Raw genomic sequence first — 27320 nt, 5'->3', positions numbered from 1 at the left:
TCTCATGCCAATCCCATACTCAAAATTATTAATTATCAGTAAGAGAAGCTGAAATTAAATGACGAGAGTCTACATAATAACAACGATTTTTTGCAGTATGACAACTAATTGTACATTGTACTGCAACATCATATTTTAACATTTAAATTAGCCCTAGTCTAACCATTTGTGCTCATATAAACTTACAGTAAATGCCACACTCACACAAACATACAACCAACCACTCTTACACTACTTCAAATCCAGAATTAGACTGTCTGTAGTACCAAAGACAATTATACTCCCAGCGACTTTTCATGAGCTAGTCAATTAAGTGAAACGTATTCACTACTAGAAGACGCATTAATCGAGCCCAAGCCCGATGATGGTTTGAATTTTACATTGAGGAAGCCCTTTAATTAGCTTGACACCAACTTGAGAAGGTAGACTGCAAATCCTGTTGTTCTATGTTGTAAGATTCAACAGTTGTTTTAACACCAAGATGCATTTTACACTCTATTTTTACACAATTATAAAAGTATATTTTCCTTTCTCTTTTTCTCCACTGGGCAAACACTAACAATTGAGAGCTACCAATTGTTTGTGCTGTAAAGATGGTATAGTTTTTGTATTTGTGACAACCTTAATTAATTATTTTCCAAGACAAATGTTTTTTGTGATGTTGGTGGTAAACAAATAAGCATAACTGTGTCGTATTTACTTCATAGGCCAACTAAAAAAATTACTTGCATTTGTATATTAGATACAATTTTGACCTTTTGTACGAGTAAATTTCCTCGCCTTACTGTACACGTTGCGGGAATGAAATATAACCAACTGTTCTTTTCTTACCCAATGGATTCCCAAAAAAATCAATATGCTACCACTTTTAAACGCATGAGTATCTTAAAACCATATTATTTGTGTTACCACAATTTACAATAGCAATGTTGCTCACCTATACAACATGCTATGTGAACCATTGGCCCCTCCTTGCCCAAACTGAGACCTGCAGACACAGCCAACATGATGCCAACAGACTTGATTATCAGTGTCCATTTTCCCAAGTAACCTCTGATGATGAAACCACTCAATATTGTTTTTATCTGGAAAATATTTCAATTAGTTAATTTTGTATTTACAGAGCATACAACATTTTTTATTACCAGCAGATAACACTCCGAAAACATGGCAATATATAGTACCTCAGGAATACCAGAACCACAAGCATAAGGGGCAAACATCCTGACGAGAGAGGCGGCAAGTAAGGCGAACAGAAGAGCCCACATGACGTAGAAGATGAACTGGATAATGTAAGCACCAGCTCCAGTCTTGGCATCAGCTATCAACTCGGACCACGTCATCCACTGCAACAGGCTGAGTCTTAGAAAGGTCTGCTCGAGCATGGGTCCTGTGATTTAACTTGTACCACATATTACACAATAATAGAACATCTTTATAACGTTAAATTACATGAAAACATAAAACCAATATTTAAGACTTTTATTGTTTTGTGAGGCCTTTCGATAGCGAGGCTATCTTCTTCAGACACATCACAAAATTTTCTAGACACATCACAGCCTTAACTTCACCTTTATAAATAAAGACATTTTACATTTCATATAAATGTATTACTACCAACTACACCAAATGTCAAAAAGTCTGTATATTTTGTAAATCCTGATGCCTACACAAGCACTTGTTTCTTTCAGATAGAGATTTTTATCAAAACCAAAATTAATTTCTTGGTCCATTAGAATAATTTATACTACATCATAGAGAAGAAAGTAATAGTTGGATACTTTGGAGTAGTAACCATACTTCTATAAACAAACCAATTAAGTTTTGCCAAAGCATACATCGAGGTTTCTTCCTCATATGCATTGGATTTTATCAAGAGAGAAATATTTAAATAAGGCCAACATAAATGCCCATTAAAGAAGGATATGGCATCAACTTGTATGATTAGCTACTGTACCTGGGAACAGTTGCCCTTGTCACCATAACTTGTCTCATTGGAAGACCAACAACACTGCTCCTCGTTGAGCCAAAAGGCCTGAGGACACAATCCGTACTTGAGATCAGACATCCAGGAGGCCCCTATGTCGATGACACCGGCTACACAGCCTGTCACTAGCCCCACCAGCAGTACACACAGCCAGCCTGACCAAGCGTCATGGGCCCCACGCACCAGGTCAAACACAGAGTTCTGTTTGCGCTTGACAATGTAACGGTGACGCATGCGGTCCCGTGCTATATCCCGCTGCCAGTCTATCGTGTGGAAGTCCTCATACTGACCAATCCCCGGGATATCATCTGTGTCTGAAACACGAGTCAAGATGAGTACAAGAATCACTTGACAGTCCACAGTTACATTGAGCCATAAAAATTTCCCTTAAGCCCCTAAGAGGCTTCTGATGAGTTATTACATTGTGCAACTATGTTGTAATCTATTGTATTGCATTCTTTTACGAGTGACAGTCTACGTAGTGGTGAAACAGTAAATTAAGCATTAATACAAATAAGCAATAATATTTACGTAGTTAACTGCTTTGTCACTAGATCGTGTGACCATGTTATTATGCTTCTGTTGAACACATACAGATGTAATTAACAAAAGCTGATGTCCCTTTTTTCCTCTGTATAACAATGGCTGCAGTTTATTTACTATACAACTGTATTTGTAATAGTTTTTTGTGTTAGTGAAGGTGAGTGTACTCAAAATAAATTACTTTAAATTACTTATAATAAACCGAGGTCACACTTATTTGAATTTAGCATTGGTTACTCAATAGTTTATACTGTTCAATACATCATGATGGGAGCATAAAGCCTAAAAAGGGAAGACTTTTGCTCAAGAAGACCCTCTTCATCTCATCCAATGTCATTTCCTAAATATGTGTCAGCTACAGAAAGGAAACTTTGTCCAATAAGATGTACAGTCTGCTCCACAAATAATGTGTGCCGAGAGTCAAGCTATCAGTGCAGTGAATATGATGTAGGCCAATCATGTAGGCTTATGCATGGTTGGCTTATGGTTGGGGTTTTTAACTAAAAGATATTAAATCAGGTATTTAAGGTTAGTTTGTATATGTGTGTACAATATTTTGTGTATAGCATGTATAGTTTGGTGCTTCATGTTTGGAAGGATATGATAAACCTAACCACTGCCGTATGCTACCATGTGTATCAACTATTAAAAAGTGATAAAAACAAACATTTAGGTTTTTAATTCACTAACATAAAATTATTACTAATATTATTACTAAAGTTATTATTAATATTACTTCTATTATCTTTATCTTCTCTAATAAACATACAGCATAATGAATAAAATATAAAAAGTTCAAACTTTTAGAATTAATAATGACTTTTATTAATAACTTAATACAAAATCAGTTTTCATGACACAAGGATGTGCTATTTATATACTCACATTGAGATGATGTCAACTCATCCTGAAAGTTGGGGTTAGCCATGCCCGTGGTGATGTCAATCATGTCGTCGTCTGAGCTTGAGCAGTGTCGATGCTTCTCTCCGTTGGCAACCTGTAAGAACAGCATTGAACTGACATGAATTAATATTTTTTACAAAACTAGTTTTGAAATTGAAATAGAAATCAACAAGGATATTTTACCTAACACACTTCTTGGAGTTTCAATAACAAAACATTACACTCATGATGAAAGCCTCTGGATTGTTTTGTTCACATATAAAAAATCTCTGGATTGTTTTGTTCACATATAAAAAATCTCTGGATTGTTTTGTTCACATATAAAAAATCTCTGGATTGTTTTGTTCACATATAAAAAATATTACATACATTATTACAGATTTTATAAATAGTTGTCTAAATAACTACACAACTCATTCACTATGTCACACTAAAGAGTACTGATGTTAATGATAACATGTGAAAATGTATGTAACTAAATTCAACTTAGAAATGATAGAAGTATAAAGACGAGCGTGTGCATGCTATATAAAGGATACTACTAAGTGTTTCATGATAACCAATCAAGGACCACATGGTATGGCTGCTGAATACGTGCCAGAACACAGAGATCAACATTACTTGTTTACTTTATCAATTTTACCTTCTGTGTATGCAACACAAATACAGGAAGTGACAAACTGTATCAGTAACTGGGAAAAGTCTTGTTAAATAAGAGTGAAAAACTCTCACCTCTACCATTTCAATACAATAATTAAATTGGGCAGGAAAAGTTATACATCTTGGGCAGTCCCTTTTTATATCCATCTGTTGGTGGTTTCTGTTATTTCTGTAATAGCTGCATAGATAAAAAAATACTGATTTTTAGTAAAGTACATAGACTGAAAGTCCACCAAAGCTCTGAAGTGGGAAGCAGGATTATGGTAAACTTAGTAGAAGATAGTTACATTTCACGCAAGGTGAAGGAAGGTTGATTAAGGTTGAAAAATCTAACAGTTATTAAGACCTCAGTTATATACAACTTTTTACAATGTCATTGTTTTAATTTCAATGAAATTATCAGGTATAATAAAAATGTACATGATGGATGGCATTTGACCCTAAGGTATAGTAAGCAATATGTTGGCAAGTACTTTGTTACAAGAATATTTCTCCTTGAGAACACTAAATATATTAAATACTATATCTGAAGATGGTGGGTGGTTTTATTCAGGGTGCAATTCATTATATCATGATGATTTATTGTACTGTCTCAGTTATTCAAACTAAACAGGTGGCCACGATGTCAGATAAATAAATATATAGGACTAGCGGTTACCCATGTCTTCACACACAATTTTCAAAATCGAAAACCAAAGCTTTCTTAATGAGAGTATTTATAATATAATATGATGAAGTCCTAAAATTTTTTAAACCTAAGTAGACATATCAAATATATATTATTTCAGTATTCATGGTTGTTGAGAGATTCACAACGCAAATAAAATTTTAACTAGTTGTATTTTCAATTTTGTTGTATGAATAAAATACATATACATATAATATTCATATAAGGATATACATATAAGGCTCAAAACCCTACTTTGGTAAAAAGTGTTATCTTCTGTCTATTTAGATTAATTTTTTATCTAAGGTATTTCAAGTGCCATAGTTGAGTTTGACTTGTGCTCCGACCAAGAAAATATACCAACAAAAACTAACTTCAATTCGGAAGCATCTACTTTTGGCTCTTTTAATTTACTCTCTGCCTAAGATTTTTCAAGTGCCATAGTTATAGTTTTATTTTTTGTCCTGATAAAGAAAATATATAACTTATGTATTAATGAAAATTTACTGCAGTCACAAAGAGTCAGATACAACCGAAACAATTCACTTTCACTCTAATTTATTTACTGTTCCACTGTTGAGTTTATGTTGTACTGACAAAGAAAATAAACACATATGTGGGTTTTGGAATCCAAATTAAGATTTAAAAGCATTTATTTGCGGTCTGCAATGTTTCTAGTCATATAAGTAAGATTGATTATTACCCTGATCAAGAAAATATGTGCATATATAAGCTTAGAAAGACCCCACTTTAGTCAAAACACATTTACTTCCATCGATTGGATTCCGTTTCTGATATAAGGGGAAGAGTATGCCATCCCTTTGTATTTCCTTTAACTACAGTAAAATGGTTGAGGGAGACAACCAGTTTCGCTAATCTTATGTGCAAAACATTCAAAGCGTTGTCCATCAAAGTGGTTTTAAGAACATTGTTAAATATTATTTTCAATGCATTAGATGGTTTATTCGTCACTAGTGCAATCTAAAATAAAAATTAGATAGTGACTGTTTTTACAATCTGGATAACACTGCTGATAAAGCACTACTATAATTATTCTATATTTCCTCAAATTTAAATGTAAACAAATGTTTCTGCCACTTTGGTGAACTTTACTGCAAGTGTCAACAGCTGTTTAGGGTCAGTTCACTTTGGATTATGTGCCGTAAATATATTAATATTATTTTCCAGAATTATTAAATATGCAGAGAAACTTTCCCAATGTTTCTCATCTTTTAAACCTTTTTTGATCTTCTACAAAGATTTTAAAAACCAAAATTAGCCAAATCGATCCAGCTGTTCTTGAGTTTTAGTGAGACTAACAAACTTAATTTCATTTTTATATATATACAAAGACAAAAGACAATAAGGAAATATAAGTAAAATAACTTAATAATTCATAATAAGTAATAAGTATTATACTATAGCATACACCTACTGAAACATAGGAACAGTATTCACTTGTAGATATTTTAATATATTATTTTTAATTTTAAAGCATCAAGCATACATATTTAGGCAAACCTGTGTTGTTGCTTATTGAGATTCTGGTATGTTATATATAATTGATTTACATAAAAGTTACTTGAATATTTATAATCTTTTAATGGCAATATGACTTATGTTTGGTTTATATATAACCTGCATACGGATCTGTAGTCTCTGCGGTAATTTATCCAATTTGTATATTTTTTGTATGCTAAGTAAAATATTTTAGATTTGAAATAAATAAAACAATGAATAGAGATTGTTGGATAATAAAGTTTGTGAAATGGAGAGGAAAGTCCATATTAAAAGTCAATACAGAAGTTTTACTATCACAAAATCTAGCCTATTATAGTACTACCCCTAGTCCACCAGAAATGAAAAATCTTAGTATAATGCACCAAGCATATATTTAGTGCAACAGCCCTTTTGATATAGTAGCCCCCAATTACTGAAAAGGGGTGAAAAATTCTTGGCGTTATCACCACATGTGACACAAGAAATATTTTTAATGAACTTTTAAAAAATGTATTTGTGATACTTCTAGTTGTCCGATTTTAAATGTCCAGATAATGTACTAAGAGCTTGCACGGACAATGGGTTTTCAGTCTTTTATTTTGATGTTGGCAAAAAAGCACATACAGACATACCACCTTTCATACTTAATGATAGTAAATTGCTTTTTGTTTGGACCAATAACGAAGGATTGTTATAAGTATCACTAATGATTTTTAACACACAGTTTTATTACATATTGTTATTTAACTTAGATTCACTTACATAATCTGTTAACAGCCAAACTAATTGGCTACAAAAAAGTAAATTAGTTTTGCTTGCACATAAAATTTGTTGAGTAATAATAGTATTACATAAAAATTAAAAGAAAGATTAACAAATATTAGTTGTATTAGCGTTAAAATTCTCACAGAATTACACATTGCTTGGTTATAAATAAATAAAGTAATAACGCATAAGATGTAACATGTGTTTATTCTGACAGTGAAGTAAACAATAAGTAAATGCCATTGGAAACATTCATTAGTGATGTTCACTCATATCATATTTCACCAGTGACAAGAGTTTCTGTCCCTGTTAATCCCATACCGGCCAATCCTGACTTATGTCCTAATATACGAAGGTATACCAAGATGTGTCCAAGACCAACTGGAGTAAATATACAATCCTACAAGCAGAGCAAGTGAACAACATTAAAAATTTGTACATTGTTTAAGTACATATCAAAAAGTAGCTCCTAATAATTTTCAGAATGTGAAAATTATGATCTTTAACATCTAGTGTGGAGAGTTATTGGAAATGTGTTGATATGAGGTAAGATCCATACATTTCCGGCCTAAGAAAGAACAAAAGGTGGAGAAAAAATTAAGTCTATTGTTTTTCAATACATTCTCTTCTAAATTCCGAGCAATGGTTAGAGTTGATATTTCCAGTCGGAATTCAACTTGGAAAATAGGCTGAAATAGCTGGGAGCCAAGTCTGGGCAGTAGTTCTTAGTCCCTTATAGCAAACTTGGCAATCAATCCTATATGGACAGGTATACATGAACATCTCTGCTCAACTTTCCTTGCCTTTCATCACAAACAGTGAAGTAGGGCTCTCCATAGAACTCTGCATTCACTGAGGAGTTCATTTCTTTAAATCAATCAGCAGTATACCTCTACAATCCCAAAAAAACTGTTATCAACTTTTTTGGTTGACTTTGTGACTTTTGCCTTTCATGGGCCTTTCTCTTGTTTTCTCTATTGCATGGACTCCCATTTAATGAGAGGGTCCTATTATAAAACTGTTGCCTTATCTCCAGGCTTGATTCAAAAAAACTCTATGGATTAGGACTGTATTTACTTAAAAAATTTCATTAGAGCAACGAACATGCCCTTTCTTTGACTAGCTGAAAGAACAGCTTTTTGGCACTCACCCTTCACTCACCTTACTCATATGTGAATGTTCTTTGATGATCCCCAAAACATTTCTTTTTTAAACCTTGTGGCTATTTCATTGGTCTTCAGATGCTGATCAGACAGTATTTTGGATTCAACAAGTTCCATTGTTTCAAGTGCAACTGTTTTCAAAGGGGGACTAGAACATGTGTCATCATCTAGACTTTCTATCTCTCTCTCTAACCTGAACATTTTTTGCCCATTCTTTTTCTATAGAATATGAGGGGAAGGACTGCCTGAAGACTCCTACCAAGGGCATTTTAATCTTTTGGGGTCCATTTGTTCCCCACCGGGTAGACTCTCTAGGTCTAATTAATTTCAAGTGATTATGCCTATATTTCAATATTCTATATGTACATGTCACTGTAAACCAATAAATTGTAATAAACTCTTGTCTTTTTCAAAGAAGAACCTTGTACCATTGATGTAAGATATTAAGTAATGCAAAATAAAATTTGTACTCATTATTTTTATATTTTTAAACCCTAGAGCTGGCAATGTTGTCACTCTGTACTGGTGGCTCTATTTTAACAGCCTCGCAGACGTTTCTTATAATGTATCACATTTCATAACTGTTAGTACAAATATAAACTATTATAATATGTCAATGTATTCGCAACTATATGGAGAGCATTATAATAACAATATCTTATTGTTTCCATGGAAACATATTTTTATTTTTTTACAAAATGCAAGAAACAAAATTTTTTGGGAATTTTTTTGTAAATATTCCGTTGTGTAACTGCTTAGCAATAAGCTTTACATCAAAACCGTAAATGTATAACTTATTTGAAAGTTTGTCCTGATTCAAAAAATATATAATTATTGTAACTTTTACCTCAAAACGTATGTGTTACAGGGCTTTGTATGAAAAAGCACCCATATTTACTTATTTTCAAAAATGCGTACATTTCTAAATAAATATTATTATTCGTGGGTAAACATTATCTCTTGACTGCATTTATACTTATATAAGTATGGCAGTTTAAACAAAAATGAAATAAAATAATAAATTTTAATCTTACCTTATTTACATATGTACAATATATATATAAAGTTTCATTTTTTCACTCAGCGTCACTAGATCCCGCCCTGCGAGCTCTCTAAGATCATTTGATCGGTCTCTAAAGTTTTCACCCATACTGAACAACTAAAACTATAACCTAAGATAGACAATAATAACAACACCAAATTAACACTATTGGATTCGTAACCTCAAACACAAAACCCAGCACTTGTTTACAGTTTCACAACAATGTGGTTGACCCGTACTACGTTCACGTCAGCTGTCCAAAAAAAAACGATGTTTTACGGTAAACAAAGAAGACAATAATCAAAGTAAGAAAAAGTAAATCGGTATTATAGTTATTGCTCTTCCAGAATATATGAAATAATAATCATCTATATGACCTTAATTGCCTACAATTTCAATAACTGTACATGTCTACTTTGGCGACGAATATTCGTCGTTGCCAAATCGGACGGGCCTTTGGCGATGAAAATTCGTTTCATACCAGCTCTAGGGTTAAAATAAAGTAAAAATACATTTTTTCAGGTTTTTTACCTACTTTATTTTTTCTGAGTAAAAACTGTAAGGACGTAACTATCATAAGTATTAGTCATGTTCTAATTGCCTATATAATTAAACTCATGGCTTAGGAAACATGTAATTTGAAAATAAAAATATATAGGCTACTTGAAACGTAGTTAGGCCTACATAAAATACTTGGGTTCTTTTTCATTTCAAAAATGAGTATTATATCAGTACGATAGTAAAAAAAACTAAAAATAACTAAGTCGTTACTATAACAATAGCTTATTGAACTGTAAATTAAAAATTATCAAAAAGAAAAAAATACTGTCCGGTCCTATTTGCAAAATATGCATATCATCCCACAGTTATGCTTACGCTTAGCCATACTCAGAAGTTTTTTTGTAGAATGATAATTTTCAAAACATGAGTTGGGATGGATTCCAGATTTTCCAGGACCTGACCCTACCCGGTGCAGAAGGTTTTTGTTTAGCTTCGTTCTAAATCACGATCATTTAACACTTTTGTCCTAAGAAATAGCAAAATCAGGATCAATATCATCATCACTATCAAAATCAAACCTAAATTATGCAAAACAATTGCATCACTGCGCCATCTCAGCTTGTCGACGCCATTTCAATTTAAAATGAAAAATCACTAGTTACATGTTTTTTGTTGACAACTAAATAATTATAATACATCTGTATCTATTCCTAAACAAACAAATTCCAAACATAAGTTTAACCAAACAGCAGCAGCGGTACAAGTTGAAAATGAACACTACTCAGGTTTTCAACTACGCATCATAATAATGCTGAAAGTGAAACCGTACAGGAAGGTAACTTGTGTCTGGTTATTTCAAACCCCTTCACAAAATCTAGAAACGTTAAAACGAACAAAAATAAAAGTCTGAATGACTTTTTTTGGTTAGATATTCACATTGCAACAGATGTCGGACTGAGTCCGGCTTTGGACCAGAACGGCCAAAGTAGTGATGTCGGACTGAGTTCGCCTATAAACACCACAAGGTTAATTTATGCAGGAGAAAGGCCGTCTTACACAAATATTTAATAACTACATGTTACTCAGTCTTGAACATTGCGAGACAGTACAGTTTCCTTCAATAGAGAGACAGACTGATAATACTAAAAAGATTCGGCCAAGTGATAAGAAGTGTACAGGCATGGGAATGTTCCACGAAATTGGTCCTATCCAGTCAAGCAGGGCAGACTGAAAACGTACGGATCTTACCATCTTTACATCTTAAATTGATTATAAATTTTATGAAATAGTTTTAGCATGTTTGCAGACTGTCTGAAAACTCTACAATTAGATCAATAGTAATGACATAACAATAATTTAAAGGTTGTAAAAGGTTCAAACAGTTTATACAAGTAAAACACATAGTTACATTTTTCCATGATCTGGTTCGCCCACACAAAGTTCTTTTGTTATAATCAGTTCTAATTCTTAACCTTATTGGAGGAGTGTTCGTCTCTTAGATGTTTACTTTCAGTCTCAATATAGAACAGAAGTAACTTTTAACCAGAAGTGTAGAGTAACTGATCAGTAGTTTTATTCTAATTAAGTTTTAGAACATAAAATTAAAATATTCTAAAGTGGATCTGTTCTGAATATCTTCCAATGAACATGGTCTATCTCAGGAGTGTGTGATATTTTCGAAGCCAAATGACCATCAGCTAGTATGAGTATATAAATATTTAGTCATATATAAAAAAATAGTAGCTTTAAGTTTTGTAATTATATTTTTTTCATTCAATTACACCAGATGGATACATATTGTTACATGCACAATTAACCAAATTACTATGGGTAGCACAGCATCCCTCTCACTTGTACCTTCTTGGTGAAAACAACTTCGCTACTCTCTTAACAGATGTAATTAATCAGTCCCTTTAAATAATGATCTCATTCATACAAATCTTGTATGAAATGTTGTTGTTGACATGTCAATTTATCTCTTCACTTAGCCATCTCATCCTAATCAGCGGTATGCCATTGTCCAAGAATATCATGTATAATCCTCATGCCAAGAATTCTGATCATCCTCATTTTGTGCTTGAACAGGCACAAAATGCTATCAGGATGTTGGAGACTTGCATTGTATATTCGTTCTTAAAACATAGAACAATGGTAAATTTCCAACATCTGTTATCCTTTTAAATCATCCATCATTGATAATAAATTTCATAGTTATGGGCTTCCTTACCAAACAATAGAAGATGGCCACATCTCTAACATTGCATCATTCGGTAGAGAGTGACTTGTTATCAGGAATTTGTACACCTAAGTTTCTCCAATTTGAACTACTTTTTCATCCATTATACTACTAATTTCTCATAAATTCGTCAAAGAATTGAGGTTCCGGAATGTTTTTCCATTTAAATAAAATTTATCTTTTCATAATAACACGGTAAACAAAAATTAAAGGTTTATCAAACTAAAAATTAAGTACATTAGTTTTTGTTAACCTTATTATAACCTATTACTATACTTTAAAATATTATTGTTCATATGCAAATGAATCAACTTCTTGCTAGGCTCTACTAATTTATATAAATTATCTTGTTTTTGTGTTATAGTTTAGTTTATTTTATGAAAGTGAAGCAAACTTTAAAGTATCTTTTAGAACTTGGTTATAAAACTTGTCATTCAGAAAGTTGAAACGGTAAGTGCAAAAGGACAAGTTCAGATCTCCCCCATCACTGTAGTTGTCAGCTCTCCTTTCTAAGATTTATTACTGTATATTTTAGTTTATAATTCATCACTTAAAAGATATAAAATGTACTTCTCCATATCCTCAGCATGTATTCTGTTACTACCAGCTTATTTCACCAATGTTAATTTTTATTTTATTAAAGGATTTAGACACAAAATCATTGATTTGTACTACTCAAAAGTAAACAAAACAATGTAATTTTTACAATATTTAAAATGTGTTTCTAACAATAATACAGGGTGACCGCCGGGAACCGGACGTTTTTGGAATTGCTAGTACACGCTCAGCCAAGATGGGAGAGGGGGGAGAGAGTGTGGTGAATGACTTCGCTATACAATGCCATTTCAGTAGCCATGGAGCAGTGGACGGTGAAGCATCGCATGTTTGCATACGACGCGTATGTGCAAATGGCGAATCTGTTACAACAGTACATCAGAGTTTTCGTACTCATTTCAACCTTGGACGCCATGGTACGGTTCCTACCCGCAATACTATTCTCAGGTGGGTTCAAAATCTGAGAACGACAGGAGTTATTTTAAAGAAAAAATCTCCTGGCCCAAGGAAGACCGTAAGGACGCCGGAAAACATCGAGAGGGTGAGACTAGCCCTCATTCGGAGCCCAAGTCGTTCAGCAAGAAGACATGCAAGTGAACAAAGGTTAAAGCGTGAATCAGTGCGGAAAATTTTGCAAAGTGATTTAAAATTTCATCCCTATAAAATGTGTGTTGTTCAGAAGCTATAGGAAAGAGATTACGCTCAGCGAGAGGACTTCGCCGTTCACATGCAAGTGTTGCTCGAAGATAATGACAGCACAATAATCATTATGAGTGATGAGGCACATTTTAATTTAAATGGAGAAGTTAACAAGCAAAATCCTGTCTAGAGGTCTAGACAGAAATGAACACGTTTATTTTCAACAAGATGGTGCCACACCGCATACTGCTCGCTTGTCAATGGCTGTGGTCCGTCGGATGTTTCCAGGAAGGCTCATTTCCCGTTTCGGCGACATCCAGTGGCCCCCAAGGTCACCAGACTTGACGACTTGTGACTTTTTTGTGGGGGTACCTCAAATCACAAGTCTGCAACAACAAACCTCGCACCTTGGCAGAGCTAAAGGATGCAATCAAGGCCAAAGTGGCAGCAATTGATCAAGAGCTTCTCGAACGTGTACATGCGGATTTTCTTAAAAGGTTAGAAACCTGCATTCAAGAAAATGGACACCATCTATTTGACGTTATATTCCATAAGTAACATTGTTCTTAAATAGCATGTAATTACAAACATTTCTATGTAATAAAATAAGTTTTATGTTAAAAAATAAGTGGTTTATGTTTATTTAAAAAACGTCCGGTTCCCGGTGGTCACCCAGTATAAAAATCAGTGACATTAATAACTTTCCAAACAATCATTATAATTAATATCATAATCAAGGATTGTTTTTACCTACAAATGAAAGTTAACAAAACCAAAGTGTGGTATTCATATCTACACAAATAAACATCCATAATTACAAATGGTGTTAATTTTAAATCCTTTATTATTAAAATATTCACTACTTGTTTTCCTCTCCTTATTACTCTTTCAGGTAAGGAAGTAAATCTACGTAATCATTATTTTTATCTTAATCCTCACTGTGTTTTTGATACTTAAAAATAAAAACTATCTGTTAACCATTAAATAATCAAACACAGCAAACCGGAGTATTCCCTACTACAAGGGCTATTTAGAAAGTGAGGAACGTTTTGGAATTTTATACAAACCAAGTAGAAGCTAAACATTGTATTATATACATGTGAAAGAGAGACTCAAATACTAATTTTCTATACAATCACCATACAAATTCAAGTACTTATTATAGCAGTGGACAAACTTTCAAATTCCTGTGCCATAGTATTCTGCTGCCTGTGATCTCAGCCACTCAGTGACGCGTACCTGGAACTCCTCATCGTTGTCAAAACGCTGTGTTGCTAGCCAGGTCTTCATTTTTGGAAACAAGTGAAAATCACTGTAGAGGAGATTAAGACAAACTTCCCAGTTCAACGAGTTCTAGAGTTCTTGCGTATGGTTTACTGTGCGAGGTCAGGCATTGTCATGCAAAAGCAAAATTTTTGATGACAAATTTTCCTCTGCACTTGTTATGGACAGCTCGTTTATAGTTTTCCAATGTTTAGCAGAGAGTTTATTATTGCACCAAGCTCAAGAAAATCAATCAGAAGAACACCTTGCCTGTCCAAGAACACTGTTGCTATGATCTTCCTCGCCAACCAAGTTTGCAGACACTTCCTTGGTAATTTTAGGGGAACTTGTGTGCCCCCACTCCATGGACTGTAATTTTGTCTCACAATTCACGTATCACCCAGGTCTCCTGTTACAATTAAATCTAGTACCACATCACCATGAGTGTGTTACGCTTCCAAAAACGTCAAAACTGCCTCCATTCATTGCTCTTTATATAGTGATTTTTAGTTCCCATCTTGCACAAAATTTGTGGTAGCCTAGCTTCTGTGAAACAATTTCAAACAATAAAGTCCATGAAACTAGAGGTAAACATAAAGAAAGCTCAGTTACTGTGAAATGGTGATTTTCACGAATCTTTTTGTGAACTTTGGCAACCAGATCATCAGCCACAATGCTCGGACATCCATTCTACTCTTAATCATGAACATTTATTCTGCCATGTTTAAACTGAATGCACCACTTCCTGACAGAACTTTCGGTCATAACATTGTTCCCATACACTTCACACAATTCCCAATGAATTCCTATTGATTTTAAGTTTTTTTCCAACAAAAAGCCGATCATAGACCTCACTTTACAACTGGAGGGATTTTCGATTGCAGCACACATTTCAAATTTGAATATAACAAAATCAGACATTGTGGAGATGTTCTTGTTGTTACGTCTGGACGCTGACTGAGGTGCTGAGCATGAGCACACCCAATATATACGCAATTGGCGCGTGCCTGGCAGCGTCAGGTAAAAACGTTCCGTACTTTTCGAATAGCCCTTGCATATATAGTTTTCAAACTTTTAACTGTTTTAGAAATGGGTTATAATCAATGAAGAAATACAAACATATTTTTAAAATTCTTTTATGAATATAATTAAAATTTCTTTTATTTCTATGAAATGTGCCCACAGTAAAATTGCATAGCCTATTTCAATAATCATATCTTGACAGTGTGTGACGAAACATGCACATTACAATTCCTGAGACTGTTGAGGAGGGAAAGTAAATTAACGCCTACAAAGTTTAATTTTTACATATACTACAATTTGAGCTAGTTTTTAGGATAAAATCTGCATGCTGTGTGAATGACAGATTGAGTTTTAAATAAAAAAGCAAAAAGAAAAAAAAGAAAAGAAAATTAGTTTGAGAGACATACCTTGTTTTATCCTCAGTTGGAAATCTGAAAAATTCAACCAGCATTATAACTTTGTCAAATGATTAACCCTATCAGCATTCAACCCTGCTCCTCAAAGATGATGCATTAATTAGCCTTATTACCAATTAATTAAATTTACTATTTAACACTATGTGATATCTATGAATAAAAATTTAAATTTTTAAATATCTTTTTAGGTTTGTAGTAATACGGCCATTACTCCAATACTGCAAGAATAATAAAAAATCAGCCATATATTGTGTGTTAAAATATAATAAAATAGTGAAATAAAACATCATGGAAATAACACTTGGTATGATTTGGTCAATTACACCAGTTGAAAACAAACTTCAGCTTCAAAATGAACTAAATCATGAACTGTGACCCTATGACAGTTGTGTTACCATTATTCATTCAACCTCTTCAAAATCTTCTCTATAACTTTTTGGCGTACACACACTGTTGACTTTACATCATTTTATAAGTTTCGTTCCAAGCCTCAGTTCACATGGACAATAAATTGTATTTAATATCTCTTAAAATAACCCCTACAATAGCCTACATCCCCCCTGTACAATATTAAAGCATACTTGTTTGCTCTTTGTCTGCCCAAAATGTGTGAAAGTAAGCAATAGAAATGTAGACTTTAGTGATATTGTCTTAGAGAGAGCTAATGAAGTCCTATCCCATCGAAGAGAGATTTCATACAATGACAGCGTATATTTTAGTAACTTTGAATAAAGTAAAGTACACTAAAAATACCTACACTTGATAGGACCAGAATATGTCTACATCAAGAAAAAGGTATAGTAGAAGGGAGGCATGTAGCAGTACGCAAGACCAAAGTAGGCCAAGTTGTACAGTCATATATAAAGACATCAATCTGTGTATAAATGACTAGAGAGCAGGAAAGGTAAGAGCTGAGAGTGCCTAGTTTATTTTTGCAGAAATGAACACTTTCTCCCCCAAACCATACCTTGTCACCACCCTCACTTATTCACTGGCAAAGTTCAAGGGCACACCTACACGCCTCCCACTGTAGATCACTTGAAAATCAAATTAATTTAATATGTAATGCAATTTAATCTTGAACTATTGGCTAGCTGAACAATGTATTAGTAAAGTTAATAAAAGGTTCTATAAATTCTTTTTAAACATTTGCACTTTTTAAATGTAAAAGGTTACATGTATTCCTGAACATAAGCACAGGGTATTTTTGAACAGTTAGTTACTGGTGTTTCACTTTGCTGTCACAGTTCCATAATAGTCTGTACTTCACAAAAGCGCACTAAATTCCTCATCTTCCTGGCTTTGAAAATACACCACTACTTCACAATCATATTGCATTTGTAACTTCTTTTCATTGTTACAATTATTTAAGTCCATTAACTCTCAAGTTGACTGTGAAGAGCAATCAGTCATCATATTTCTTAAAGCGAACAATAAAACAAGCCAACTAACATTCATTGCCAACCTTGTGAAATTTATCGTGATAATGTTGAATGATTGAGCAATTAGAAAGAAGAACAATTTAATGAAAGTTAAACAAATACGGTATGTATACGATGCAGTTGTGAAATAACCTTGTTTCATGGCAATGCTCACTCACACGTCACGGCCAAATTAGACGATATGGCTGTGAATAATTGGAACATTTACTTTAAAGTCCCGACCTGGCCTCTTCTGATAACCAATATTGTTCTTTCACACAAAGCCAAGTTTGAGAGATAAGCAGTATAAGAATAATGATGTTACAAACGAATCAACAAAGGAGACAACTAAGCAAAAAAGTATGTGATTTGAAGTATGTCTTGTACATTCAAATTAAAATAAAACTATTTTTACAAACCTATTTCCAGTAATAAATATAAACTGGCAGTAATAGTAATAATAATTACGTAACTCTTTAGACAATTTTCAAAAATTGTTGCAATTTATTTTACAAACTGATTATAAAATTACTTTCAACACTTTTTTAAAGTTATATTTTACGATTGAATAAAATTATGTTATTATTTTTAATAACGGTTCGGTCTGTTTTTAGTGTGACTCCACTGCATCCCACACTACTGATAACCGTAGTACTAACTATGAAGTAAAAGATAAAAATTACAGAGGGTCTGATCATGAATGCATATATTAATGTTGTATTTACTGGTAACATAACACGGAATTGAGACCTGAAATAGATAACATCATTTCAGAAACAAATAATAAAATATGACAAAGAAACAAATCTATTATGTTCGCTTTCCAAAAGCACAGAGCTGAGATCTTATAGATATGGCTGACTATCACTGAAGAAATGCTCAAGGATCATATATATTGTTAACAAAAAATGTTATTTATGGAGCTACTTGAGTAAAGAACAGTGTTGAGTCAAAGAAACAACATTAACTGAACTGCATTCTAATAAGCATCTGAACTGTCCCATTCTTGGGATGAGTTTACATATAACAGCTAATTCTTTATAATTTTACAATTGTCAACATCAATTATCAATGTCTTTATATTTCATCCTCCTCACAGGTTAATGGATCTGAGAACAAGAATAAACCACCCTATATGACACTAACAAAAGTTACTCAACATAGTGGGATCTATAAATTGAACTAAATCTTTGGTCATGTAACAGAGAGTTCAGCAAAGGTTACTGTCATATTAACAACAATAGTGTAAAAACGATTGTGTTGTAGTTGCTTTTCATTAGGCAACTTATATGACAACATTATACAAAAGGTTGTTTTGCAATAAGATAAGTGCTATAATATTTGTGGAAATTATGTAAAAAGTAGATACAAGTGTGGCTTCTCCTACAAAAATTAAACTGTTCAAATAATTCCTTTTTTATATGTACATCAAAACAGTACTTTGTTTAAAATAACATTTGTTACTATCAACATTCATTTGAAAAGTTATACATAACTATTGTATCAGACTTGCTCCAATGTATCCTAATTAAGTTTTGATACTAACAGTGACATATTCCACAGAAATTGGGTAGTTTACTCCACCAACAATGTTTAATTTTATTCTGCATAATACAGTGCTATATAACCTGAACCCCTGTCCTTTACCATTAATAAATTAAAATTAGGAAATAAACAGTAAAAAACAAACAATTTATGTTCAGAAAACTCAAATACAAATAAATTCAATATTAATGTAATATTTCAGACAGTTTTAACAATATTTTTAGTTTTAACTTTAAAAAAATTACATTAAAGTTTATTTAAAAATAAATAAGATTTGTTTCCTATAAATTTTTAAAATTTTGTTTCAAGAAGTAACTTTGTAATGTTATTTTAACATGATTCAGACCTACATTATCATTATGGATGAACTTGGGGATTAGGACTCTGCTAGCACAAAAATTATTATGTTATCAAGCATATCTAGGAGTGCTTTGTTCTTTTTTTGTACACTGTAGGAACTTGGAACATCTTTAAAATGAATAATGGATTGAAGGCTACTTTGTAGGTTCTGTGTAATGGAAGAATAAAGTTGACACAAAACAATATTGGAAACATCAAATTGAAAGTTAAAAACAAACATCTTGAAGATTGTAAAAGAAGTCATAACACTTAAAAAAAAAAAAAATATTTACTTTAGCTATTCCACACTATTAGTAGTTTTTTTAAAGAAAATACATCATCAATCAGATATGAATTAAGTTTAGGAAAGTCCGATAAAGTTTTTTATCATAAAAGGAACTAGTAGTTGAAGAGGATGACGGTAATGAACAAAAGACATCCCTTATTTACCTAACTATATTAATCTACATAGCAAGATAACAATGGTCGCCACAATTGAAGTACACAAAGAATTAAAATTCCCATTAAAAACTGGCAGACAAAAATGTATTTTCCGTCCATTCAGACACAATAGCAGTCGTCTACTTTATTGTTCACTTACAACTAAATACAAAACGTTTATATTTAATATTCAGTAAAACATCACAACATAGAAATAGGGAAAAAAACAGTGTCTGCCTCTTGAAACTAACTATGCAACAAAATGTAACCAATAAGGAAACGCAACAAACTCTGAAATGTCACAGAAGTTGCATAACGATAGACAAGACTGAAATAACAGGAGGAATAAACTTTGTACCATGGAGGTTGAAACACACAAAAAGATTAAAAACAGATAAAAGTATAAAAAAAAACTCTTAAATTACCCTCAAACGCAGTTGGTATAACTATTCTCCTCGCTCAACATTAAAGAACCCTTTTTTGTGTGAATGTTGATAACCCTGTTATCCCCTCCTCTACACCTCCATGGTTTGTTAACACCCCCCAACCCAGAAATAAATTTTTTACCAAATATGGTTGAAGTTATTTTTTTTATTATTTCTATGGTTTCTCTTTTATCCTTTGATAATAGTATGTATAATATTTACACAAACTTTTATTTTGTTGAACTCTATTGCACGTTTGATTTTGTTATGTATGCCATATGACTGACTAAGCTTTCTTTATCACAGTGTTTTATCAACTATTTGATTTTTTATCTAAACAAATGGGAATTTTTCTTAAACATCATATACCAAAAAAACTATGCAGAGATATAGTGAAGAAATTAAATAGGAATATTTTATTTGGTCAAGATAAATATGTGGGCAAGATTTTATAAATATCTTAATTTCAACAATCCATACAGCCTTGAAGCATAACAATTCACAACCAAATGAGTTAGATAGTTAATTTGAGTTTTTATACGTGTTACTCAAACCCCATTAGTACAAGATTTTAATTTGTAGCTGAGTTTTTATATCGCCATAGTAATATAAAAATTGTTGTTAAATCCAGGCAGAAATAAGCAGTTCAATATTATTAGTATGCATTAATTATATAATTAAAATAAATATAATTAACTTTTTACATGCAACACATTGATAAATTAAATATTAAATACATAACTATATTTGTTCAACAATGTAAACTTTATAAGAGCTGAAGTAAATCAATTAAATCATCTACAAAATATGAGTTCTACAAGGTTTGACCCTTTCAAAATCCATATCTAAAAAAATGATTGAATAAAGTACACTGAATTAAAAAAAAGTTTTCTTTACATAAAAGTACATATCACATGAATTTAAAATTTTATTCTTAACTAACTTAACCTGTATAAGCCCATGTATCGACCCTATACTAGTACAAATGTATGTTTAAGTAATAGTTTATCTACTCCGTATTCTCGGTATATATGGATTAAAAAAATTAACATTTAGAGGACTTTTTTGACTGTTATATAAGATACTAAACCATTAAAGATGGTTTATTCCAGAATAAATAACATGTGAACTATGAACAATAAATTCAAAGCTAATTAAATATGTTATAATATTCTTTTCATAATATGAAATATTGTATATAAGTATGAAGATTTAACCCCATTACTTTTAAGAGACAAAATGGAAATAAAGTTTAAAGTAAACACACATTTCCATATTCAGTTATGTATTTTGCATAGAGGTTTAACGTGTAAAGTGTACATTTACATTCATTGCCATAAATGTGTTAGCAAACTCAGAAACTAATATATTTTACATCAAATAACACATGTAATGAAAGTTACAGAGTTGACATACAACAATGACGCCTGACTGTGTCTTTATTATTATTATTATTATTAGGTATCTCTTTACTAAGAATCTATCACAAATGGTATTTCATTACATAGTTCTATCAGTAATGAGTATGTGTGTGTCCTTCCCGACACTATTGTAAGTTCTAATGGGGTGACTATCCGTACTACTTTTTCCTGCTGACATGCTAGTGATATCATTTTTAGTCAACTAGAAACCGGTTTTGGAGCCTAAAGGGTGATAAAAATTAACTAAAATACTATTTTCCCAATTGATTTCTACTTGACAAAGTCATTGTTTGTGGATAATATTTTTGTTAGTTAACTGTGCCTAAGTTTGATCTAATAGAAAGTATCTGTCTCTTATAGGAATAGATCTGTGGTAGATTCTTGTTTCCTTAACAGACACACAGCACTTAAATCAATTCAGCGAATAAAGTAAATAGAAAGTGTTTACTTACAACATTATTTCTATTACTTAAAGAAAATAGATTTAACTTTTTGTGTTTATATGAGAGGTTACTTTATATGAATGAATGAAAATATCTCATTTCATTCTGTCCTTTATGAGATAGTGAACATTCAAAATGGTTGTTTACAGACAGTTATTTTTGAAATTATATGGAAAAAGAGTACGCTTATTCAGAAATCAAACTTTTAATACAGGTTAGTTTACCAATTAGTACACAGAAAACAATTGGAAGTGCGTATTTACTTTTATACAAATTAATGAAAACCACTTTTATTTCTTTTATTTTAGAGAGATTTTATTTATAATAGGTAACTGAAATGGACTGACACTTTAAAATTTGACCAAGTTTTAGAATGATTAATTTTTTTATATGTGATACAGACATACAAATTACTGTGCTGATATGAAAAAATGTCAAAATATAAATCATTACATTACAATTATAACTGACTAACTAATACTAACTAGTACAATGTTAGTGACAGCAAAAAGCTCACTTAATGACTGCAGTGTCAACAATACAAAAAGTACACTAAAAGATTTAAGATTGCTTAAGTTTTGTACCTGAGTACGTTGTTTTAAGGCCTGCGGTCCATAAAATACAACCAAGTTTGGCTGAAATAAAAAATAAACATTGTAACAATGATGGTTTAACATAGTAATTATTAAAATTTCATAATAGTACCACTTGTTGTTTTAACTGGTTTCTTTAATTAGCTTACACTGATAAGGAAATATACTGGCATATCCTAGGAATTGGGGCACTGACAATTCAATAGTTTATGGTATTTGATTTTGAACTCAGTATTTTCCTCATTATTTTAGTGAGAACCACCACAAGTCAGAGATGCCCTCTCTCTTAAGCTTAAGAGCTTATCTCCATCTTCATGAACAACTACTACACACTCCCTCCTCCTTCTAGTAATAAAACACAATTTTATTTGTAGTATGAGACATATCGTTCCAAGCCTACATTGCGGCAAATAAACTGTTGTTTATGCACTTAGACCTGATATAATATTGTTTAATCTTTACATGAGTATTAGTTTCTTGTGATAACACTAGTAATAAAATTATTAATTGAGATCTCTTTGCATTATTAATAAATAATAAGTCAAATGGCCTGGTTTACAATGACATGTCTTGTATTATAACATTACAAAAGTTTTGTTGAATAAGTCACTGAGCTAGTTTTACCTGTGCTTTCCTATATTTCACTTATGGAGGTGTCATTATTTATGTATTGATATGCAATAATATTTTATTATTACTGTGGTATTACTGGACATAATCATTATACAGTTGACAATTAGGCTGACTGTTATAAAGGACTCTATTCAATGAAAAATCCTGGAGTGAGATATCCCATTACATTGGTAATCCAGCAGTAAAGATAATTTGGTAAAAGTTACATAATCCCAACAATAGTTAATATAATTTTGTGAAAACAGGCAAATATTTCACTTTAGAAGCAGAGGCTATGGCTCCTGGTATCAATATACATTCTGGAACAGGATGTGATTGTGTAGGCAGATCAGTGGACTTGATTCTGCAGGACATCTGACTGATGGTTGTGCCAAGGTCTCTGAAAGCTGCCTTATATTGAGGGAGGAAAGATATCTACAACTGCTTCCAGATTCCGAGATACTATCTTGTCGAGGGCTATATTTCGAACCATACGTCAGACATTACTGACTGCATCAAAAGTATACCCAGAATTAGACTGAATAAGGTGGTGATTTAAAATTGAACATCTGCCTGTGTAAAAATCCCTCCTTCCATCACCATCAAATGTACTGGCCTACAGAATCCATACTTACTTAGGTTAAATCTTAGCATAAACATCCTCATTAATTTGAATGTGTAAACGCAAAATTTAATTTTAGCAGTACAATTAACAATTTTTAGGCAGCTTGTAAACTCAAACTTATAACTATGTTAAGAAGAATTATGTTAAGAACATGAATAGATAAGGTGCATTTAGGGGAAACAGTCAATAGAGGAATTCAAATTCAAAATTGAATAGGCCTTCCCAATTCTTTATACAGAACAGTTAACTGAAATTTTGCTCACTATCAAAAACCCTGAACTCGTAACAAAGTGATGTTGCTAGTACAGTAGCACCACGATTATCTGTCAGCTACGGGCCAGAGGTTGGTCAGAATACTACAAAGATCGGATAATCAGGGGAGAATGAACTAAGCCATTTACAATATATTTAAGTCAAAAATACTTTACAGTAACTTAAGAATATACACTGTAGTGTACTATAGCCAAAAACATAAAGAATATAAATGTGTTTGTTATGAGTAAAGAATGAAAACATGTTTAAATCATGTTTTAAACTACTTGAAAAAATTATAAATGTTTGTTCGTTACAATGTTTTAAACCTTAACTCGGCTGCTGCGTCATGTCACTTCTTTGCCCATATAACGTCCATGACAATTGCTGGTGAATGTTCTTTAGGGGAATCTTGAAGGGATTCTTTACAGCATAGTGGCTGATCTTTACATCTTCCTCTTTTTCTTCTTCATGTAAGTCCTCTTCAGCAATAGTTCGTTGCACAATGATGTCAATGATCTGCTCATTTGCGAGATTTTCATTTCTAACACTGGTTATGTCTGCAGAATGGCTATCACTTTGAATAGATTGCAGATCAAGGATAATTACGCAGTGTCTTGAGTAAGGACTGTCCGTTTCTGGTTTCTAGATTAGGCTTGGACAAACCCTCTTCCAAGATTTTTGTAGAGAGATTATCTTAACTTCTACCTAAGCTTGAGCTGCTAAATAAATTGAGCTCTTAATTTTTCATTGCTACAAAAAAAATCGCAATCCTCTTCTGTGTTCTCTAACAAAGCTCTGATATATTTCCTTCTGTATAGTCTTTTCAAACACTCATTAACAACCTAGTCAATTGTTTGTACGATCAATGTTGTCACATGAAGAGGCAAAAGAATAGCTTTCACCAAAAGAAAAGAAGTTCAGACTCAGAGATGACTTGTGGTATTGTCCGACAACAACCACCATGGACTAGCAGTTTTTTTACTTTCCACAGTTAATACACATTTATCAAAAAAACTATGTTTTGAACAAATTAAATTTCATCAAAGCGGATTTTTGAGTTTGATAATAAACTAGTAAAGCTGACGTGTGAATGTTTTTAAAACCCCTAGGCTTTTAAGACTTGCCAATGACAAATAACAGCATTTTGAGATCACCACTAGTGTTGCAACAAGTAGGGTCAGTAAGTAATAGTTTTTCACGAGAAATAACAATGGGACTAATGCTGAGACGATATTTTCATTGCCAAAGCCACTCACTTGCTGTAAACTCAGTTTCTTAACCACCAAATTTTTTGTGCAATTGATTTACTTTTTTTTAATGTGACCTCAAAGTGGAGTCTCTTTACATTTTTCCTGGCAAAATAAAACATGTGCAGCATCATCTGAGTTCAAGTTTTGAGTTTTATTAGTTTTCCGGTTTTTAATACATGTTAATTTTCTACCGTTATTGAATTAGCTTTGAGATCTTTTTGGTTTACTCCAGTCTTTAATGGTTGTTACACCAACATCCATTTCAGATGATAATTTAGCAACTGATAATACTACATGAAACAATACTGTACAATGAACAGGTCAGCACACATCTGTCAACTAAACGATAAAATCATCACTCAGACAAAGAAAAGGACTTCAGATGTCTGCTTGATGATCTAACAACAGATAACGTTGGCGCACCAATCGGCTTGTAGAGCAAATAGACATACGCGTGGAGACTGATGATCCGAGATCGGATAATCGAGGTTCTACTGTAATTAACTCTATCCTATATGTTAAATATCTGTATCTAGACAAGATACTGTATAAAAGAATTTAGAGGTTTAGATATTGTATAAATTAACATCTAAATTAATACTCTTAATTTAAAACTAACTCTGGAGCAAGAGTTACACTTACTGGTATGCGAACATGAATGTATTTCCTTCCACCCATAAATTAAAACATTAGTGAACATAAAAAAATCTGAATCATCAAAATAAAAGTACACAAAAAAAACTTCTATCTAATTTTAAGAAACATACAGCATTACTGGGAACAACACTGAAATTATTAAACCAGACTATAACAACGCACGTATGTACGCATGTATCAACAAATAAAACTAGATGGAACTATGCACGGGAAAGGCATTTGGTCTCAGTCAGCCACTGTGGTAAGTAGTAATGGAAGCAACATTGTAAATTGATAAGATAAACACTGACTACAGTACCATGTTCAATATGTTCATAGTGCACTCCACATGCTAGGCTGAGTGTGGAGGACTGAACCACAGAATATTCCGCTTGTATAGTAAACAGAACTGTTACATGCACGAGAGTATATAATATGAACATTAATAAAGTACAAAAATTGCCATGAAATTCATTCTATATTATCAATATTATATTATTTGTTTACTTATTTTATTATAAAGTGTGAGTTAAAAGTATGGATACACTCTGTTTATTTTTTGATGGATGAAGATGGAGAGATGGAACTCAAGAAACCTTTCTAAGAAATAAAAGTGAAATTTTTAGTTACTGTTACAACTTTATTTTTGGGATTTTTGGGGGGCGGCTCAAAATTTTTAAATGTAAAGACCTATTCATTGGAAGATCACCTTATTAAAAGAAGAACAAGAAACAAGAACAAGAAAAATGGAAACTAGAACTCTCTATCTCAATCCAGTACAAAATGGCAGCTCATTGAAATTAATTAAATTAAAGAACGGATGGATCCTGCTCAACCTTAAGACAAAGATAGAAAAATAAACTCAGAACACCCTCTAGGAAATAAAAGCAAAGGTTTCTCCACAATGGACTTCGGGGTGGGGGGAGGCAATTTAAAATGTTTTAATATAAAGTTACAGCAGCACTAGTAGATACAATTACATTAAGTAATAAAATTGCTAAAACTTAACTAACATGTGTTTTTTTTATATCAGATGTTCAAACATAGTAAATGCAGCTTTTTAAATATGTTATTATATTTTTTTAAGGGCTTTCAAAATCATAAACATGATGTGTGTTTGCATTTGAAATGTTTCACAATCAGACATGGTACCCTCCGTTTTTGGGACACTGCATTTTTACAGTTTTACTTATTAAAAAATATTATTTGGGATTGATTTAGTGGGAAATCCGTTTAACTATACCTTTTTGTTTAAAGTGTAATGTTGCAATGGATGATTGACAGCAGAACAGGTTTTTGTATATTTGCCATTGTTAGTGTTACAACAAATATTTCTATGTTTCTAGGAATGGAATCTATTATCCACCAGATGTTTGAACTTGTTATTACACATCGTGTAACTTATTCTGTTGTTACTGTGACTTCAGTGAATTATCACCACGTATTTATTA

The 27320-nt window shown here is 32.3% G+C and overlaps 1 protein-coding gene and 1 long non-coding RNA gene across 8 annotated transcripts in view; both read right to left on the bottom strand.

Moving 5' to 3' along the window:
• LOC124361236 (H(+)/Cl(-) exchange transporter 3) overlaps positions 1–27320 on the bottom strand; it is a 52966-nt gene that overhangs the window by 12972 nt on the left and 12674 nt on the right. For 2 of the 7 annotated variants that reach the window (XM_046815282.1, XM_046815288.1), the window contains exons 3-7: positions 22483–22533; positions 3416–3527; positions 1958–2301; positions 1185–1346; positions 938–1085 (exon numbers count right to left, since the gene is read on the bottom strand). In XM_046815282.1, the coding sequence (XP_046671238.1) occupies positions 938–1085; positions 1185–1346; positions 1958–2301; positions 3416–3527; positions 22483–22533 (817 nt within the window). Of the gene's footprint in view, positions 1–937; positions 1086–1184; positions 1347–1957; positions 2302–3415; positions 3528–15854; positions 15879–22482; positions 22534–25875; positions 26063–27320 lie in introns of those variants that run through there. The other 5 variants (XM_046815293.1, XM_046815300.1, XM_046815323.1 and 2 more) reach the window with 4 other exon arrangements.
• Positions 7214–17657, bottom strand: LOC124361281. The gene is made up of 2 exons (XR_006922298.1): positions 16621–17657; positions 7214–7425 (listed from the first exon to the last, which is right to left on the bottom strand). It is a non-coding gene; the product is annotated as an uncharacterized LOC124361281 (long non-coding RNA).

This window comes from Homalodisca vitripennis, chromosome 1 (genome assembly GCF_021130785.1).
Source record: "Homalodisca vitripennis isolate AUS2020 chromosome 1, UT_GWSS_2.1, whole genome shotgun sequence".
Classification (NCBI taxonomy): domain Eukaryota; kingdom Metazoa; phylum Arthropoda; class Insecta; order Hemiptera; family Cicadellidae; genus Homalodisca; species Homalodisca vitripennis.
This window is presented reverse-complemented; position numbering and strand designations above follow the sequence as displayed.